At 34.4% G+C, this 21,343-nt stretch overlaps 2 protein-coding genes across 2 annotated transcripts; one reads left to right on the forward strand and one right to left on the reverse strand.

Moving 5' to 3' along the window:
* Positions 1 to 8,068: 8,068 nt before the first annotated feature.
* On the reverse strand, positions 8,069 to 10,976 carry LOC116120400 (AP2-like ethylene-responsive transcription factor AIL1). Its single transcript, XM_031406354.1, has 9 exons — positions 10,778 to 10,976; positions 10,039 to 10,690; positions 9,816 to 9,898; positions 9,663 to 9,671; positions 9,383 to 9,471; positions 9,217 to 9,290; positions 9,032 to 9,082; positions 8,742 to 8,818; positions 8,069 to 8,634 (listed from the first exon to the last, which is right to left on the reverse strand). The coding sequence occupies exons 1-9, from the start codon at positions 10,974 to 10,976 to the stop codon at positions 8,069 to 8,071; spliced, it is 1,800 nt and encodes a 599-aa protein (XP_031262214.1).
* A 9,088-nt stretch (positions 10,977 to 20,064) lies between these two features.
* LOC116120281 (transcription factor WER-like) lies at positions 20,065 to 21,249 on the forward strand. The gene is made up of 3 exons (XM_031406237.1): positions 20,065 to 20,445; positions 20,547 to 20,676; positions 20,772 to 21,249. Exons 1-3 carry the CDS (start codon positions 20,256 to 20,258, stop codon positions 21,115 to 21,117), a joined length of 666 nt encoding a protein of 221 aa, XP_031262097.1. The 5' UTR covers positions 20,065 to 20,255; the 3' UTR covers positions 21,118 to 21,249.
* Positions 21,250 to 21,343: the final 94 nt, after the last annotated feature.

Consider the following 21,343-nt stretch of genomic DNA (forward strand, 5'->3'; position numbering starts at 1 on the left):
TAGATTTAGGTGTTCAATAAACTTTGAGGACGAGTTGAGATGCACACACAGCTAGCCCAAACACTACATTATAAAAACATAAAAGAGATTTCTTCATCATATTTGTTACAAAATATATATATATATAATATATTCCTCTTAACTTATCTTGAATAATCTATTTATGGTCTCACATGGGGCATGTGGCCTCTAGAAGGTAAATAATCAGAGTCCTATACGCCTTTGCAAATTAAATAAATTGGGTTGCTACTTCTACTATGGGCGCCCCAAATCCAATGCATTAGGCTACAAACATTGCACATATAACCCATAGATGGGAAATAATTTATTTATTTATTTATTATTATATTGTAAAAGGAATATTAAAAAAATTATATCAAATAAAGCATTAATAATGATTCATCCATAATTAGATGATCCGGTCATAGAACAAAAAAAAATCAAGAGCCTCGAGCCAATAAAGACCAAGAAAATTGACTTAAGAATAGAGGCGTGTAAGGTTTCTTCGAACTGGATGGAGATTGACCCTTGAATAGAGTCGGCGATGGGCCGTGTAGGCCCATGGCACAACATGGCATGAAAATATGCTTGTCGTGCCGTGCCATGGGCCTTAAAAAAGCTTGTGGGCTCGCACGGCACGAAAAAATAAATAATAAAATTAATAGCTATTTATTTTTAAAATATAGGCGTGTAAAGGTTTCTTCGAACTTGATGGAGATTGACTCTCGAGTAGAGCCGGCGATGGGCCGTGTCGGCCCATGGCACACACGGTATGAAAATATGCTGCTGTGCCATGCTGTGGACCGACACGGTACAAAAATAAAAATAAATTAATACCTATTTATTTTTAAAATAGTCGTTCCCCCCCCCTACAGGGGGTAACAATTAGTTTTTAAATAGTCATTACCCCCCCCCCCCCCCCCCCCTTTTCCCTCCCGTCGAAAGAATTTATTTATTTTTTATTATTATTATTGTAAAGGAATATTAAAAAAATTATATCAAATAAAGCATTATAATGATTCATCCATAATTAGATGAATCCGGTCATAGAACAAAAAAATCAAGAGCCTCGAGCCAATAAAGACCAGAAAGTTGACTTAAGAATAGAGGCGTGTAAAGGTTTCTTCAAACTGGATGGAGATTGACCCTCGAGTAGAGCTGGCGATGGCCCGTGTAGGCCTATGGCACAACATGGCATGAAATAATGCGTGTCGTGCCGTGCCATGGGCCTTAAAAAAAGCTTGTGGGCTCGAAGGCACAAAAAAATAAAATAATAAATTAATAGCTATTTATTTTTAAAATAGCCGTTACCCCCCTACAGGGGTAACAATATTTTTTTAAAATAGTCATATACACCCCCCCCCCCCCTTCCGTCCCGGCCGAAAGAATTTATTTATTTTTTATTATTATTATTATTGTAAAAGGAATATTAAAAAAATTATATCAAATAAAGCATTAATAGATTCATCCATAATTTGATGAATCCGGTCATAGAACAAACAAAATCAAGAGCCTCGAGCCATAAGACCAAGAAATTTGACTTAAGATAGAGGCGTGTAAAGGTTTCTTCGAACTGGATGGAGATTGACCCTGCGTAGTAGCTGGCGATGGGCCGTGTAGGCCTATGGCACAACATGGCATGAAAATGCGTGTCGTGCCGTGCCATGGGCCTTAAAAAAAGCTTGTGGGCTCGCACGGCACAAAAAAAATAAATAATAAATAATAGCTATTATTTTTAAAAATAACCGTTACCCCCCTACAGGGGTAAATTATTTTTTAAAATAGTTATCAACCCCCCCCCCCCCCCCCCCCCCCCCCCCCCTCTTTCCCTTTGCGGGGTAACGACTATTTTAACTTAAAATCATGTTGCTAAGTCATTATGTGGTGCCGACAGATTTCAAGCTTCAAAATCGTGTTGTTGAGATCTATTTGAAGAATTTGGAAATTAATGAAAATAAGATGTATACTAATTCTTAATCATAATTTCTAAGTTTGATTGTAATTTAAATTATAACTTATAAGTAATAAAAGTGTTGAAATTCAATGGCTCATTATTTTATTATATTTCATGTGATTATATTTTTAATTAATATAAATACAAAATGTCACTAAATATAACATATAAAATATTTTATAATAATTATTAATAATAAATCAAAATTACCATAATATATAAATATTAAATAAATATTTTTACAAAGCACGTGAGCCGGTCCAAGGCATGACACGATATTAACGGTCTGCCGTGGGCCTTCAAATTTCATGGGTCGGCACGACCGATAGGGTACGAACTATGCGGCATTGGCACGGCCCGATGAACCTTGAATTTTATGGCACCCCACCACCACCTCTACCCTCGAGTGTAAGGTGCAAGGGGGCTTGACTGCAAAACCCACCCATCAAGCAGGGACGAAAGTCACCTTAGTAATTCGACGGTGCCGAGATGAAGGCCATCTCCATCAATAAAGTTACTCTAGGGATAAGAAACTATAATCAATACTTTATTGAATAATGCTACAGTTTCAAAAATATATACCGAATTACGCACTGACAGACATGGCACCATCCTCTTTTCTTAGAAAAAAAATTCATAATTAATGGACGATCATGATGGTATCACCTTTGATTGTACATGAATTCGGTATATGTTTTTGGGTAACTGTATCATTTTTCATCCATAATTACATTATATTAATACTCTATCAAATAAATTTGAATAGGATTATTTATTTGATTGTGTACATCTAATTATATTTAACTTCAACTAATAATGTAATGCATTAATCAAAGTCACAAAAATTCTTGTTTTTCTTAAGAAAAAGCCAGTGACAAAGCTTCTCACAGTGTATACAAGAATCTATTGTTTAAGGGAGAAAGACATTTTCCCAGCCAAGATTTGGGGAAACGACACCTTCCCGCCGTCAAGTTTCAAAATGATACTTTTCTATCTGTCAAGTTTCAAAAAGACACCTTTCCACCTTTCATCAAATTTCATTAATGTTTTTTTGTTAATATTTCAATGACAAGATAAAAATATCTTTAAATAATTTATTATAAATTAAAATTTTTACTCGATTATTTATTAATTCTAAGGGTAAACATATCTTTTTTCCTTTGTTTATTTAATTAATTAAGAATAATGATTTTCTATATTAATTGGTAAAAATAAAAATATTATAAATTTAATAGATTATTAAATAACAGTGATATAATAAATAAATAAATATTAACATCGTTTAATTTTAAACAATTCTATTACCATTAACTTTTTAGCTATAGTTAATTATTTTTTATTTTTTAATATTTCACTTTTTGACTAATTAAAAAATAATAAAAAAGTTAATAAAATCAAATATTTAAGGATATTTTTGTCTTTTTAATAAAATATTAACTAAAAACATAGCCGATGTTAATGAAGGGTGTAAAAGTGTTATTTTGAAACTTAAAGGGTGGGAAAGTGTCGTTTTGCCAAACCTTGGGTGGGAAAATGTGGTTCTCCCATCGTTCAACTTTGAAGTTGTTAAAGGAGAAAAAGAACTTCGCCTGCCTGCCTGCATAGGTTTGAACTTCGCCTGCCTGCCTGCATATGTTTGAAGTTTTACAGTAGAGTACTATGCAAAATGCATGCTAAGAAAGATTCACTCTAAACTTTTTGACTACCTTCTGCAACAACGAATGACAAGAGTTTACCCTAAACCCTAGAAAAGCAGCAATGTCACATGGGAGAGAGAGAGAGAGAGAGAGAGAAAGCATCCATCAGCAGCCCTTTCTTTGCATTGTGCAGTGGAGCTACGAAGAGCGAGAGCAAAAACCAACTTATCAACAAGAAGGATGTTTGGCTGGATTCATGGTCATCGCAGTCTCTTTCTTTACAGACTCCAAAATTTGTCTGCACAAACTGTCCTTCACCCCCTCAGATGAAAGGATCTAAGCGAAGGGTTTTTTGTATCCCTTGTCCCATCATCTCTCTCTCTTTTCCTCTAAAATTTCCAACCCCAATTAAATTTCACAATAAAAACCATGAAAGTGATGCCAATGGCAATCCTGTGAATCTTTTTTCTAACCTATTCAACGCACATATTCATATGTATATTATTCATTCATGTGAACAGCATTATCAGAGTTGATATATAGAATTATAGATGTTGGAATTGCTGAGACACACATGGGAATGGATGGAGAAATCAGAAATGGGACATGGGAGATGGGGGATAACTCCTCCAAAATTATATCTATTATGCAAATGCCTTGGAACTTGATGATGCTCTCTATACGTTTCTATTATAGGCTACAGTTCAGAAACTTGTTAGGGCACGCGAGCTGTCGGCTCTAGCTAAAACTCATTCTGGGTATTGCTTTCTCGCTTGCTTTTTTGTGTCTTTTAATGTAAAAATTTGCAGAGATATTTGTTACGAGCCATTGTCTATGAATCATCAAACCACAGAAAATGAGAGATCTTGAAAAAATTAATAAAACTTTATCAAAAAAGTAATAAAAATAATGAAACTTCGTTTGACGTGCAAAAAGTTAAGAGAGAAGTAGTATTGTAATATTATATTCCAATCATGTAAAAAGTCAATGAGTAGATGCCAAAGATTTTGCCATCACTGTAAGCCAATAGGGCAACTGATAGCTGTAAATCTGATCAGAATCAATGGCTAGCTACACCCAACATTGAAAGCAAGTAATACACTAATACCCACAGCTGGTAATGGGGTTAAAGTTTGAAGCAGGAAACAACAGTACCCAAACCAATGAAAGAGCTGAAACCCTAGAAACGTAGCCCTGAAACCCTATTTCTGCCAGCAAGCATTAGGTCTAAAAAAAATCTAGAGAGATAGAGATGAGATCGGTAAATTTGACGGAGAAAAATCGCAGCAGCTAGCTGCATGAAGTATCTTGTCCTGTGGGATTTTGTCTCTATGTGTGTTCCTCTCTGTTGCCAGGTTTTTCACTTGAGCTAGATTTTATAATTTGGATCCGAATCTATCTCTAAATTTTCTCCCTGCAACACTCTCGCAGTCTGTACATATTCTCTTCCACCTTGATATTCGAAGCTTCGCAGCAAAAATTCATGTTAATATCACTTTTAAAAGAACATATTTTTTCTTGAAAACAAATCAAAGTCCCTAATGGGCGCTGTCATTGAAGCAAAAACTTAACAAATATGTTCTTTTTACGTTAATCAAGGGTATTATTACGGACGGGAAAAGTTTATCCTGATGAGTTTTGGTCAACTTAGTGTCGCTGGTCATTTGTTTTATCCCAATACTTTAAACTGCTACACTTAAACCTTAATGTACCTAAGCCCCATATGGATAAATTCATTCAACTCTAATAAAATTATCGAATCCACTTTCTTCATGCGCAAATTTGTGTTGAAATCAATACCCTAATGGTGGTAGAGGTCCTTCGTTCATTTCATTAGAAAGTGGGAAATAAAATATTATCTTGGAAAAGTTCACACATATCTTGGACTATATGGGACAAAATGGATGGTGAATCCAATGTTTTCGTTTCTATTTTCTTTTTCTTGGGTTTGGAGAGTGATTTTACAAGCCATGGAGGGGCGTCTGGGATTGGCATTGAATAAATGAAAGTATGAAACTATGGAAGAGAGAGAGAGAGAGAGAGAGAGAGACAGAGGCATGTAAAGCTAAAGGCACGCAATTTAAGGCACCCCTTGTTCAGAAGAGCAGCAGCAGCAGGCTTGCTGGATTCTCTCTCTCCCTTTCTGTCTATCGAAAGAGTCAAAGAGCTGAAGCTTACCCAGTTTTTGACTTCTTCTACAGCTGTATAATCTGCAATTGCATTAAGCGTATGGTAGCAAACTAAACTTAACAGCTAGCTGCCTCTATCAAGCGCCATCAACAAGGCATCTACAATCTACACTGTAAATCCCCCGTTATCTGTATGTGATCTTCTCCCATTTAATAGATGTAATGTCAAGTCTTGTCATAGGGTTAAACTTTAAACCTCTTCTAGAAGAATCTTCGATGGAGAAGCCAACTTGGTTAAGAGTTATAGCTTGCGTCTATGAGCTGAATGGCTGAGCCAAAANTATTATATTCCAATCATGTAAAAAGTCAATGAGTAGATGCCAAAGATTTTGCCATCACTGTAAGCCAATAGGGCAACTGATAGCTGTAAATCTGATCAGAATCAATGGCTAGCTACACCCAACATTGAAAGCAAGTAATACACTAATACCCATAGCTGGTAATGGGGTTAAAGTTTGAAGCAGGAAACAACAGTACCCAAACCAATGAAAGAGCTGAAACCCTAGAAACGTAGCCCTGAAACCCTATTTCTGCAAGAAAACATTAGGTCTAAAAAAAATCTAGAGAGATAGAGATGAGATCAGTAAATTTGACGAAGAAAAATCGCAGCAGCTAGCTGCATGAAGTATCTTGTCCTGTGGGATTTTGTCTCTATGTGTGTTCCTCTCTGTTGCCAGGTTTTTCACTTGAGCTAGATTTTATAATTTGGATCCGAATCTATCTCTAAATTTTCTCCCTGCAACACTCTCGCAGTCTGTACATATTCTCTTCCACCTTGATATTCGAAGCTTCGCAGCAAAAATTCATGTTAATATCACTTTTAAAAGAACATATTTTTTCTTGAAAACAAATCAAAGTCCCTAATGGGCGCTGTCATTGAAGCAAAAACTTAACAAATATGTTCTTTTTACGTTAATCAAGGGTATTATTACGGACGGGAAAAGTTTATCTTGATGAGTTTTGGTCAACTTAGTGTCGCTGGTCATTTGTTTTATCCCAATACTTTAAACTGCTACACTTAAACCTTAATGTACCTAAGCCCCATATGGATAAATTCATTCAACTCTAATAAAATTATCGAATCCACTTTCTTCATGCGCAAATTTGTGTTGAAATCAATACCCTAATGGTGGTAGAGGTCCTTCGTTCATTTCATTAGAAAGTGGGAAATAAAATATTATCTTGGAAAAGTTCACACATATCTTGGACTATATGGGACAAAATGGATGGTGAATCCAATGTTTTCGTTTCTATTTTCTTTTTCTTGGGTTTGGAGAGTGATTTTACAAGCCATGGAGGGGCGTCTGGGATTGGCATTGAATAAATGAAAGTATGAAACTATGGAAGAGAGAGAGAGAGAGAGAGAGAGAGACAGAGGCATGTAAAGCTAAAGGCACGCAATTTAAGGCACCCCTTGTTCAGAAGAGCAGCAGCAGCAGGCTTGCTGGATTCTCTCTCTCTCTTTCTGTCTATCTAAAGAGTCAAGGAGCTGAAGCTTAACCAGTTTTTGACTTCTTCTACAGCTGTATAATCTGCAATTGCATTAAGCGTATGGTAGCAAACTAAACTTAATAGCTAGCTGCCTCTATCAAGCGCCATCAACAAGGCATCTACACTGTAAACCCCCCGTTATCTGTATGTGATCTTCTCCCATTTAATAGATGTAATGTCAAGTCTTGTCATAGGGTTAAACTTTAAACCTCTTCTAGAAGAATCTTCGATGGAGAAGCCAACTTGGTTAAGAGTTATAGCTTGCGTCTATGAGCTGAATGGCTGAGCCACAAGTTTCCGGATACGAAAGGTCATGTCTAGAGAAAAGATATTCAATCTTAATTTCGACCCTTGTACCATTTCAAATTATTTATATACTGTTACAAAATCCTGCATTAAGTCAAATCTTGCATGGCATCTTCTTGACGAGTGAACAACATTTGATTAACAAGAGTAACATATTGAAGAAACTTATAATATTAGCTGTGCATACTGCATAGTGCATACTTTGACTGTAAATTCCAGTTGGTACAAAACTTGCACAAAAACTGCACCTGCCTGCTCAATTTCAACATATATAATATAGTGTTGATGACAAGAGTCAAAATCAGTAAAAGATCATCAAAAATAAAATCAAAACATGATTAATTTAACTGTTAAAACCATTCATATTCCCTTGTTAACATATAAAGCTCCTGTTTAGCTAACTAAACTTGATTAACTTCCACTGTGAACTACTTTCTTCTACGTACCCTAACTGTGTTATTTTTTTTTTTTCTTAAAAGCAAAACATTTCACTACTCATTCCACAGAGCAAACATAGGGACTTGATGAACCAATCCCAAATTTGCAAGCCTGCTGTTACTTGCATGATCACTTCCAGTATCCCCATCTTCATACTTTGGACCCTGCAATGAGAAATAGCCTTGGGAGTAGTCTCCACCAATGCCGAATTCAGTAGCCAATCCAACTGAGCATTTGGGGCTTTGAGGGTCAGATGAAGTCCTGCTACTTGCCGCAACCAGCGAAGAATCAGTGTTAGTGTTAGTACTTTGATGGCGTTGTTGATGATCATCTGAGTTAGTACTCCACAGCATGTCAGCCAATTCATCGGATGCCTCGCCACTTGCCATGGCTAGAAGTGGTTGAGGCGACGTCGAAGAGGCACAAGAATTATACTCCTCAAGAGTAATTGGATTAGAGTCCTTAGGTGATCTTTTGGCAAGGTCACTGCCCAACAGTGTAGAGCTTGAGCAAATTCTCTTCACATCATACCTACTTATATCAAAATTGGTCACAGCACTAGTCCCCCTAAATTTTATTGCAGCAATATCATAGGCTTCTGCAGCTTCCTCTTGTGTACCTACATTGTCAAAAATAGACTTAATTTTTATTTTGTTGCAAAATTAACATCATAAAATATTGGCATAAAGTTTAAATGAGAGAGAGAGATTGAATATGGATGCTTACTAAATGTTCCAAGGTACAAGTCTTTGTTGCCTGCAACCCTTCCAATTCTTGCTTGCCACCTTCCATGCTGATGGTGTCTGTGAAGATAAAAGAAAAAAACTTATCAACTAAAAGGAAAGATGGATAGATTCAATAATGGAAGAGCTTTAATAATGTACCAAGAATACACATTTCATAACATAAGCTATTAATAATGTCTGTCTATTATTGCCTATTATAACGGGAAAAGGCTGCAAAATGCAGTAAATAATGAACTTTATCATTCATGTCACTTTCTGCCATGCATTTACCTTGTCACACCTCTGTACATAGAAGCTCCTCTTGAAAACCCACTACTTTTCCTGTCAAAACATCATAAAAAAAACTTCATTAATCAACTTTACTTATTTGTTACTTACTTTACACATTTTCAAATGCGTTTTATCAACCAATTGGTTTTCTTAGCAATTTGAATAAACTACTGTAACATTAATACCTTCTTAAATTGGCAACAAATTCTTGTCTTGTCATGTGCTTCATTTCTTCAAGCTCCTTCCCATAAGTGCTCAACTAAGTAAATTGATAAAGAAAAATGACTACTATAATCAGTTGTTAATTAGTTGAAAAGGAAGAAACACTTATAATGTCACCAACAAACTTACAGAAAAATTTATATGAGTTGTTGGACCCCAATATTTCAAGGCAGCCAAATCATAAGCCCTAGCTGCTTTCTCTTCCTTGTCATATCCACCTGATATATGAAATTTTTTTTTTGGCAAAAAGAATAAAGGAGAGAAGATGCATGCGCAGAACCCTAAGTTACTTATTCTTAAATAAACAAAATATATAATAATAATAAATTATAATATTCATGACTTCTTTAGATTCACATCGACATAATTAATTAAAGAACATGCAAAAGAATACACCAGTTTCACTTACCAAGGTAAACTGCAAAAAATTGAAGAAGCCGAAGGAGAAATCCCCAGAAATGAAAGAAACATCACAGTTAGTATAATATTCTTTGCAAGATACCCAAAAAAAAAAAAAAAAAAATTATGATTAAAATTATTGACATTGTTTATACTCTCTTACCTTGCCTTCCTTTTCTTGTTTGTCCTTCTTTTCTGCAACTGTTGTCCCACAAATGGGCCTCATATCTTCCTGTCCACCTATGCCTATTAAATTTCACAACATAAACAAAACAAAACAAAACATAGAACAACAGAATAAATGCCCATCAATATTCAAACAAAGCTAAAGTTGAACTTAAATAGAAGTGAAGAGTAATTATGCAGAAAAAAAGTCTTCATATTACCTAGTAACACCACGATATTGTGAAGTTCTTTGCCCAAAAGTATCAATAGATTTGCGAGGAACCGGTTCTCTAGCAAGAGTTTTCCCCACAGCCCGTTTGCGATTATCAGGAACTCCTTGTAATGGCACAGAAATTGCACCCATTCCACCATTTTGTTCTGTGCTAGTGGGGTTCATTGTGAGAGAGAGGGACTGATAGCTACAGTTGTTGGATTGATTATCAGTAGGAGTTTTCTCACCAGAAAATGGTGTTTGTCTTAGCAAAGACTTGAACCCAGAAACGGAAGTTGCATTCTCAAAGGGGACATGGTACATGCTGAGGTTAGAGAGGTGAGTCGGGTTTAAATCACTGGAAATTAGGGTTTGTGGGGTGCCAATGTAGTGGTGCTGATGATGAGAGTGAGAGTGAGAATGGATTATCCCAGATGGGTTTGTAAGACTTTCACTGGGTTCCATCTCTCCATTAGAGTTGAAACTTGGAGCTACGTTAACATTGATTCCAGAGTTTAAGTCTTCACAATAAACAACTTTGTTAGCATCATGATCAGATGGAGAGTTTGAGTAACAACTTCCCAAGAAATCTTCAAGCTTTGGACCTTCCTGATCATTTGCACCGCTTGAACTTCCCATTCCATCCTCATACCTCCAATCTCCTTCAAAACACAAAAGCAACAATCTTGAGAAACATGCAACAAACTATTTGAAAGGAACAAACATGCAAGAAAACAAAAAGATTATACCATGAGAAGAACGTCTGAAAGGATCGACAACACAAAGAGACCCATCAGAGCGCAAAGGCATGACAGACAAAGAAGAGTCCTCATCATGATGACGATGATGATGAGTGGAAAAACAAGGAGGGTCTTGGTCTTCTCTACCAACATAACCTTCATCGATTCTCAGGTGAGGAGTCAGAGAAAACCCCAACCAGTTACTCATTCTCTAGAAAAATGAAAAGACAACAAAAAAACACAGTGTTTCTCTTTATATATAAATAAGAATAGTTGGCTTGTGTTGCTGTATTGTGTTGTGTTTCTCTCTTTCTGCTCTTTGTCGTAATTGTTGTTGTTCTTCTCTACCGGGACTTGGGATTTTGGTTTGAGAGCTCAAACTTCAAAAACGTTTACAAACTTCTCTCGTCTTATATTCCCAGTTCCGCATCTGTTTTGCTAATATGCATAGGCTTTCGTGCCCTCTCTTTCGTTTCCTTCTCAGTTTTTGCAGAGGTGGCCATCTCATTTTTTATCTTTCATTTTTCTATACTATTCGTCTACTCCAATGCTTTCGTTTAGCAAGAATTTAGTATCTCATTTCCAAGATTTTTTTTTTTTTTGGTCTTAATTCTGAATAATTCATATTAAACTTATAAATAATATAACATTTTACTAATATTAACTTATTTGAAAATCAATTATTTTAGAGTTATCTTTGCATAATGTTTTTTTTTTTGCCGAATAATTTCCACCTATCCAAAGTTTGGCATAAAGACAGATTGATACCAAAAAGTTTGAAAATGAAAAACAGATACTTTGTCATATTCTATTAAAGATTTATGTCTGCTAAAAGACAGTATAGTAATTTCATCTACAGTCATAAAATTTTAAAATTTTAAATCTTTTTCTCCATATCCACTCTCACCCCAAGCCCGTTTGCACAGCCTTCTTGGGTTATCGATCGCTTTTTTGGCCGGATTTAGCATTTTTCTATGAAGTTTGGTGATAAATAGTGGCACTGGCCCCTGCTGGCACACGTTGGGAATGGAGATCAGTAGATATTCTAGTCTTTTCACTATTTTTATTTTTTAGCAGATGAAAATTCCTAACAAAACATGACAAAAAGTGGGTGTTTGTTATTTCCAAACTTTTTGGGTACCACTTTGTCTATACAACAAACTTTGGGTATGTGTAAGTCGTTCCCCCTATTTTTTTTAACCAACATATTTAGACCAGTTCACGTGCACCTCAATTAATCCTTAAAAGAGACTAATTTAGCAATCCACCGTCACGGCCCCCTAATAAAATTACAGACGTTCAGATGGAAAATCGAACCTGAGACTATACGCTTATCCACTCTATCCTCAATTTTATTAAACCATAAACCTTAAATCTTAAATTGTCTAGAGTGCCAATAACATACATTAAGCTTACAATCCGAAAAAAAGAAAAAAAAAATCATATCAATAAATTTATAAAAGTGTATAAAAATAATTATCCCTAATTAATGCAGCCTCATATGCTTCAATTATGGATTTGAGTATTGAGCGAAAGGTTAAACTTATGAGTTCTGTATCGTAAGTCAACCTTATTACACTTGTGTCAATCAGAAATCGTCAAGTGCTTCCTCGATACTAAAATCAAATGATTAGGGGGCATCGAATCCGGATTTTCATTCAAAATAAATTTTTGCGAATTAATAATTTTAATGTGTGTTATAAAAATAACTCATTTAAGAATGTTAAATTTTAGGTTAACTTCAATCGTCCACGAGAGAAAATGTTAAGTCTCTAGGGTTAGTGAAGTAGTTTTCATTTAAGCCATAGATCGGAGTTTTTATAGATTTGATTAATGATGAACGGCTTAGATCATAAGGTTGATAACAGTATGATGCACCAGATTCACCCTCAAGATTAGAATTTAGCACAGTCAGCGATTGGTCCACGTAATTTACTTAAGCGCTGTATCTAATACTCGCAGCTGTAAGTTTCAAGACTCTACTCGCTATCGTTATGAAAAATGAACGGTGATTAACGAAGGGTAATCTGGTAAATTTAATTGGAAACCTTGAGAACTCCGCTGGATAAGTTTTAAGGGTAGAATGGTATTAACAACGCAAAATTAATACTGGCTTTTAGGGATTTTTCTTTTTTTTTTTTTTCAGAAAAAAAAAAATAAAAAACTCTTAGGGAGAGGGTGTTTCATTTTTAAAGGAAAATTCTCTTTTTAAGGTGAGGGTTTTGATACAGAGATGACGATGATGCTAATGGTGGTGTTAGGTATCGACAGTTCGTTATTGTTTCGACAATTCAACCACAGGTCAAAAAGGGTTAACTGCTAAAAATAATTTTCTGATGTAATTGATCAGCTAAGCCCTCAATTCTCAGTTCGATAAGTCAAACCGGTTAGGTTGGACTAGGTTTCAAAACAGCGAAAAATATCATTAATCATATGGGGGAATGAAATAAAATCTTAAATCTTTTTGGTATATTCTCAAGAATGTCTAAGTATACAATATCGGATTATCTAGCATAGTAGAATAACGTATTATGCATGACAATAACCATTCTTCTGGCTATTTTAATACTACAAACTTGTATTTTTTATAATACTAATGAGAGACTGATTTAGTTGATAAACTTTGAATCCCTTCAACTAAAGAGACACGTTATCAATAAATATCGGAGTCTGAAATACAACTTTTGTACCCTAAGATTCATTCACCATAGAATAATATTACACTTACTAATTTTTTATACAAACTTTCTCATACAAGTTGATGTGGCAAAAGATGATTGAATGATCTTAAATTAAAAATAAACTTTTACCTAGTAATCTTTTACCGTACCAGTTTATATGAAAAAATTTATAAGTGTAGTATTACTCCTCCATCGTATCTCATCTTCTTATAACATTATTAAGTTATATGGGCTCCCATTTTTACTTGATGGGTTTGCAGTAAACTTATGTTAGGCCCAATAAACTGTGGGCTTTTCTTTTCTTGATGGACTTGTTGAAAATGGGCATTAGGCCCAATAAATTGTGGGCTATGAAGGGTGCTTATTAAGTCAAGGTTCAATTTTGTATTCTGAATAAATAGTTAGGTAACAAAAGATGAATGTGAAACAAGATTCAAATTCAGCATCTCAAAAGAGTGTCACGACCTTATTTCGCAACGTCAAAATTGATATACACAAACTAAAATAATAAAAAAATGAAGAATTTTAACTTATATGAGTGGTTTTGTATGGTATTTTTGTCACACATTCAAAGTATTTATTTCAAATTTTGTTTCATAGTGAAAATCTTATATATCAAAGTCTAATGTGAATGATCTTGAGTGNAATAAATAGTTAAATAACAAAAGATGAATGTGAAACAAGATTCAAATTCAGCATCTCAAAAGAGTGTCACGACGTTATTTCGGAACGACGAAATTGATATACGCATACTAAAATAATAAAAAAAAATGAAGAATTTTAACTTATATGAGTGGTTTTGTATGGTATTTTTGTCACACATTCAAAGTATTTATTTCAAATTTTGTTTCATAGTGAAAATCTTATATATCAAAGTCTAATGTGAATGATCTTGAATGATAATTTGATATCATATAAAATTTTAATACGGTCAAAATTTCATAATCATGGGACATTTTCAATGGTTACATTTTTGTGAAATGACCCATTTCCAAAAGAACAAAGTAAACCACTAATCTCGTGGTTGGACGATTAGACTTTAGTCATCTGGGTGGGTTATCCAGAGATCTTATGTTCGAGTCACACAAAGTGACAATTTACTACATTTGTGGCTTACCTGACATATTATATTTGTAAGGTGTTCAATAGACCACATGCTTGATTATATGGAAAAAAAAGAGAGAACAAAATAGAGATTGGGTTAGATTGAATTGGGTCAAAATTTGACTCAATATCAAACAAGGAGGCCCAAGACAAGGTTGATAAATGGGTTCATTTTTTTGTTTAATAAACTTTCCCTTTAATTATATGGTTCAAATTTAGAAAGTTTCTTCGGAAGAAGAAAATTAAAGGCAAACGTTCTAATCGCTGTTATTCGGTGCAATGACATTGGTCATTTTGTCAGAAATTATCCAAATAAACCAAATCAATCAGCCAAGATGATCCAACGACTTTCTTAGATTACATATTCTATTTTTTTTCGATGATGATATTGAAAGTTGATTCTCTGTTGATGATGAACCAGTCGAAGACACTATCCTTCAATTCGAGGCTATTGATACTGATACTAGTCTATTTGATATGGACTCGGAAAACTACCTTTCTTCATATCAGATTCAACATATGCCCCAGCCAATTCCACCCATAGCTTTTTCCTATCCAATTCTTTTGGCAAAAATTCAGATATTTCCTACAAAATATGCCAACCCTATTCCCATCATAGCCTCCACTATGTTAAAGTAAAACCAAAAGAAAAGAATGAGATTTTTGTCTTCTAACTAAATTAAACCTTTAATTACTGGCATGATCTCACACATCAAAATGTTCTCTTCCTCTACTCTAAGCTTCATTCCAAGGCTAGGCATATTCCTTAATACACCACAATATTATATAACTTCTTATTCAAATCTGTTGGATTACATTAAATCAATGACTATGAATTTATTTCGTTAATCAATGTAAAAAATTATTAATAGAAAGAACATATAAAAAATAAAATAAAATACATTAAATTTAATATATTAAAAAATCCCCAAAAAATATTTATAAGTAAAGAAACATAATTTAACGCAACTTGTATATTTAATGTATTTTGTAAAATAACTTAATTTAGATTCACTCTCAACCACATTAAAATACTTTACTCTAACGACTCAACAATTATGTATGAAAAGTGGGGTTTTCCCCCTGCCTCGGTCTTGAATTCGAGTTGTACCAAAAGGTGACCAATCACTATCCCTAAAAAAAAAATGGTAAGTTTATTCGTTTCACTGGTCTTGAATTTGAGTTGTACCAATGAGCGACCAATTATCATACTTAAAAAAATAAAAATAAAAAGTGGGGTTTTCGATGTTAACTCTTTATCTATATATATCTCAATAGTGAATTCAACACGGCCAAGTGGAGCAATTGTGATTCACAAGTAAATATATCTTTAACAAATAAATATAATTGTAGCTATCAATCCAGAAGCTTTTATGTAAACTATAGGATTTGATTAAATTACATGAACATGCACTATCACATGCAATTTCTAAATTATCAAACTCCAAAGCTTTGTGCTTGTACAGCTATTGTCTAATATATATACTATTTAATTGCAAATTCAATGGTCAATATAGTAGTTCGGCAGTAGGATTCTATTATGTCACTGTGAGCTTGTGACATTGCTATTCAGGGGAGGTGACAACTCTCAATTATTATTTATCATGGAAGAACATAAATATTTTAAATACTATAAAAAAATATTAGTTCGATAATGTTACTGGACATCGATCCTCCTATTCTGGTAATGTTTATGGGTGGCCATTAATGTCAATAAACAGCCAAAGTTCTAAGTTACGATACTATCTTGGTAGTGGAAGAGTATATCTTTCTTTAAAGGCTATAAAGGCACATTTGTTTTATTATTTCTAGTTTTCTACCCCTATTCGTCAAATATTGTTGGACACATTATTTGAGAAATATTGATTTTTTAATTACTTTTAGACCCTTTAAGTTTTTTAATTTCATCAAATACCCTTAGAAAAAAGTTTTAAAATTAACAAAAACACCCCCACCCACCCATACTTGCCAGATTCTGGCAACCACCACCTGTGGTAGCCTGAATCTGTCACAACGGTCTACACCACCACCAGAAATGGTCGGTAATTCACCGATCTGGCATTTTCCGGCCGTCGACGACGAGATTTGGTCGTGGATCTGGCCGGAAAAGGCCATATCAACGGCCTACCCTCCAGATCCGACCGGTCTGTGGTGTAACACAATTTTCCGGCCAGATTCCGACGGTGGTGACCGGAATTTAGCACTATGGGTGGTGGGTGTGTTTTTGTCATTTTACAAAATTTTTATATATTGGGGTGTTTAGTTAAATTAACAAACCTAGGGGTTTTATAAATTTTTAAATTTTACCTCGTAATACTCGCCTATTCAACTATCCAATATTATTCCCAAAATCCAATCTAAAATAATAAAACAAATGGACCCAAAAGTATTAGTCCGATAATGTTATTGGACGGTTGATTTTTTTTTAGATTTATAATACCATCTTACTATTACGACGACGTTAATAGATGATTGATAATCAATGATGAATAGAATTTTTAGATTTACAATACTATCTTGTTAGTCCGATAACATTTGGTAAAATTTTTAGATTCCAAATCTAAGAGCTCAAAGTTTTTTTTTTTTTTCCTCTTTCATATTTATACGTAGTTGACTTGACATAACAATATTTCTAGAAGTTTTTTAAACCCTAATTTCTTCTCATTAGAAACTAAAGTAATTAGCGAAAGCTTCCTAAATTCTAAAAAAGTGCTTTTGGTAATTAAAAACACTTATAATAAGCAGTGTAGGTGAAGAGTCAAGGTTCCCGAGGCAAATTCCAAGGGGTTTGGTGGGCATATGCTATCTTAATCTGGAAAAAAAATGTTTCTTACCACATGAAAATTTATTGACTTAAAATAACATCAACTGCCTTTACAATTAGGGCAACATCAAGTAGTTGGCAGTTGTTTAATGACATTGTCATGGCAAGAAACCCTTCGCTAATTCTGAGAGGGTTTGGTGAGCTTTCTGTTGAAAAAATATCCAGGTCTTCTTCTTCTTCGTGCATCATTATCTGGGGAACCAAAAATCTTCATCAAGGGTCCCTCCACTCCATATATAAAAGGAATAAATAGCTTCTTCACTTGACCTTATTGCAGATTAATTAATTTATCTTTTCATTTTGTCTTTTATCACATCACTACTTCCACACTTTCCAAAGAATTGATCAAGTTCTTCTCTCTTTCCCTATGCACTTTCATGTGATAATCTTTCTCTCATTCAGTGAAATTTTCAGCACAGAAATTCACTGTACAATGCCATTGTATCATGGAATATGCTGCGGCCTATGGAATGTTTTATTAATTAACTTAATGACAGAAAGAATCTAACATTATGCCATATATATATATAGTTCCAAACTGAAATTGCTCATCATCTTCTAATTAATCTGCTTTTCAGTTTTATTCTGAGTCCAAGAGAGTAATGTTCATGCTGTGTTTTCACCTAATACTTATATTAAATTTAGCAAACTTTAAACCTAATTCCACTTTCGATGATGATAAACATTTTTAATTGTTTGATTGAATCCAAAGACACTTGTTTTTGTAAAATTGTCAATTAACAGTACATGAAAAAGATCGTATCTTGCTGATTGATTTTGCTTATGTTTATATTGAAATCCCTTAGATTTAGTGAAAGTGAAATTTACACCCTTGTGATTGATTGATATTACTAAAAAGTAATGATTCTGTTATGTCTAAAAAGTCAGGGCTAATGTGGACTCTCGTCAATAAGAGTCAATTAGAATTCAGGGAGGCTTTGTGCCATCTAGATGTTGTCACATCGCGCAATGACGAAAGAGGTATAATTCCCGTCAGTGCAACAGGTGAATGTCATGCTTGCGAGTGGCTAGGAATCGTCCACCTGTCCAAGCCCTACGCAATTTAAGGATATCTCTCATGCAGACAACCAATGAGAAGCGGGTTAGGAATTATACCCCACCTGTCAGATTGCAAGCTCATGATTATTATCTTGAATCCTCCCACTATAAATAGAGGACTCCTTTCTCATTTACGAGATTGACTTATCTTTAGTCTTAAACAACATATACTCTCTCTCTCTCTCTCTCTCTCTCTATTTTCTCTCTAGATTGTAACTCAGCTCGCTACATGCGACCTAACTGTAACCATTTATTAATATAATTACAGTGGATGTAGGAATCGCTTTTGAGCATTCGAACCACTTTAAAAACCGTCTTTTATTTACACTCTTGTTGCATATTTGCATATCACGTGTAACTTTTAAGCCTGCTTAGCATTTTATATGTGCGAGTTGTTGGTGTCAAAATCAAGCATCAGCAGATTCGAAGGGTAAAATGGACTATTTCACTCGAGTGACCTGAAAACATCATGGTGAGGCCGCATGTGGCTTTGATCACTTCACTAAATTCAACTGGAATCATACATACCAAGTTATCAAAACAACGACCAAATTAATATTATTGTGGTTGGATCTGGTCATGACTTTGTGCCAATCAGGTTTTTGACTACAACGTTGTGATTTGGCCTCTATTATAGCTAGATCTTGCCACACAAACACCATCTTACATGGGTTTATTTGCCTTTACACTAAAAATTATACGTAAATTGTTATATCCGATTAAATGACTATTAATTATAGGGGTATAAGTGTCACTATTAGAAACTTGTGGGTCACCAGTTAGTTAAACCTAAAGGGGTATCAATGATACCTTCAAAATTCTTGATTGCATCTAACACTTGAATTTCCTAACTTAACTTTTTGACCAAGTCTTATCATCAACAAAAACTATACAAAATTGAAAGGGTGTATGTGTGCATCACCACAATCTCCTATTCACAAACAAATGAGTAAAGACAGAAACACACTAGATCCCTAAAGGCATTACTTACCCCTTAAAAAAAGAAATTCAAACCCCTCAAATCATATTTAATTCTTCATCTTCTTGCACTAACATCAAGGCCTCTCCAATTTTTTTATTTATTTTTCTCCCTCAACTTTCCAAGCCTTTCACAAACACATTCTTTAATGCAAAAGCCTTTGAGCATATACCATTTCTCAAACAAATCTTTATCTAAGAGCAAATTGCATGCCTTGGTTAAAATATGTTGCACATGCAAAAAGAAACTTTGTATTAACATGAAATTCTAGACCAAATCCACAACATGACAAACATGTCTAATCTAGGGATCTGATTACTTTATCTCAGCCCTCTGATCTGTTGAATTTTATTTTATTTTATTTTATTATTATATATATTGATCAATTCCCTCAATGGCTATGGCTATGCCACCTTTTGCTTTTGTTACTGTCCAAAATCAGGTATACACCCACTTAGAATTATAAAAATACAAAGCTACTTTTCTCTTTAGCAGCCTTTTTAGTAACTTATATGATCTTGGTTTTTGCTTGTACAAAAACTTTGCAACTCTCTCATTACTCAATCATCAGTGTCTTTTTATGAGGACCAAATGTTCAAAATCTTTCTCAATTTATTTATAAATTATATATATGTGTACATATAAGTAAGTGGTAGTTGAGGCTCTTCTCTTCCACCAAGAAGGGTAGATAAATACAGGGACCCAATATTATAGGCCAATCCAGCTCTCTCTCTCTCTCTCCCTCTAGATAAGCAGCAAACTTCACACAGGATTCAAGAAGCTTCAATTCTTCTTCTTTCTTTCTTTGCACAAACTTACACAAGAAAAGCCAAAAAATTAATGGCTCCTATGCTGTTTGATGACTCGTTGAAAAGAGAAGCTAAGCCATCACTTAAAACCAGTATGAATATGATCACTACTAAGAAGGAAGTCAACAAGGGAGCTTGGACTGCTGAAGAAGATAGAAAACTAGCTGAGGTTATTGCAGCTCATGGCCCTAAAAGATGGAAGACCATTGCAATTAAAGCAGGTTCAATTCATATACACTCTTTCATGTCATCAACTGAATATGATAACTTCTTCTTCCATTTTCATCAGAAATACATACTGATTGGTGTTCGATTTTCGCAGGCCTAAATCGATGCGGTAAGAGTTGCAGACTAAGATGGATGAATTATCTGAGACCAAATATCAAGAGGGGGAATATATCTGATCAAGAAGAAGACTTGATACTTAGGCTACATAAACTCCTAGGCAACAGGTTTATTTATCTCTAAACATTGCAAATTTGAAGTCAAAACTGCATATTCTTATTCATGTTATTTATTTTTCTTTTCTTTCTTTTCTTTTGGTTAGGTGGTCTTTGATAGCTGGAAGATTACCAGGTCGAACAGATAATGAGATAAAGAACTACTGGAATTCTCATTTGAGCAAGAAAATAAATCAGAAAGAGAAACAAAGTGGGGGGTCAACAAGAGAAGCCACTGTTAATAATCCTAAAGCTGAAAGAATAGTTGCGGAGAAGGTCAATGTACAAATAGTTAATGAAGAGAATAATAACACATCAACAAGTACTGGAGGTGAAGACTCAAACATTGGGTTCAATGTGGATGAGTTCTTTGATTTCTCCAATGAGGATCCTCTAAACTTGGAATGGATGAGCAAATTTCTGAGTTCTGATGAGGGTTTTTCAGTAGAATAATGTGTAAACTTTGTTAATTTTCTCTGCAAAATTCTGATGCAGTAAGTTAACTGCTAATCAATCTGTATGTGCATTAATTCCGACACATAATCTATAAAATTTATTATCCTAGCCAGTAGTATTAAAGCACTAAAATTTTTGGCCTCTATTAACCAAACACTTGAGAGAGATTCTTTTGTAGTGGAAAAGGGTGGTGATAAAGTGAAAGAGAGAGCGTCTTGATTGC

Source organism: Pistacia vera, unplaced genomic scaffold (genome assembly GCF_008641045.1).
Source record: "Pistacia vera cultivar Batoury unplaced genomic scaffold, PisVer_v2 Contig93, whole genome shotgun sequence".
In the NCBI taxonomy this organism is placed as follows: Eukaryota; Viridiplantae; Streptophyta; class Magnoliopsida; order Sapindales; family Anacardiaceae; genus Pistacia; species Pistacia vera.

Excerpts from the sequence above, each read along its gene's own strand:
- LOC116120400 (XM_031406354.1), bottom strand. The coding sequence starts at position 10,976 with ATGAGTAACTGGTTGGGGTTTTCTCTGACTCCTCACCTGAGAATCGAT. Across the intron at positions 9,291-9,382 it reads CAACTCATATAAATTTTTCT|TTGAGCACTTATGGGAAGGA; the intron begins GTAAGTTTGTTG and ends CAATTTACTTAG. Across the intron at positions 8,635-8,741 it reads CTTGTACCTTGGAACATTTA|GTACACAAGAGGAAGCTGCA; the intron begins GTAAGCATCCAT and ends TTGACAATGTAG.
- LOC116120281 (XM_031406237.1), top strand. The coding sequence starts at position 20,256 with ATGGCTCCTATGCTGTTTGATGACTCGTTGAAAAGAGAAGCTAAGCCA. Across the intron at positions 20,446-20,546 it reads GACCATTGCAATTAAAGCAG|GCCTAAATCGATGCGGTAAG; the intron begins GTTCAATTCATA and ends CGATTTTCGCAG. Across the intron at positions 20,677-20,771 it reads CATAAACTCCTAGGCAACAG|GTGGTCTTTGATAGCTGGAA; the intron begins GTTTATTTATCT and ends TCTTTTGGTTAG.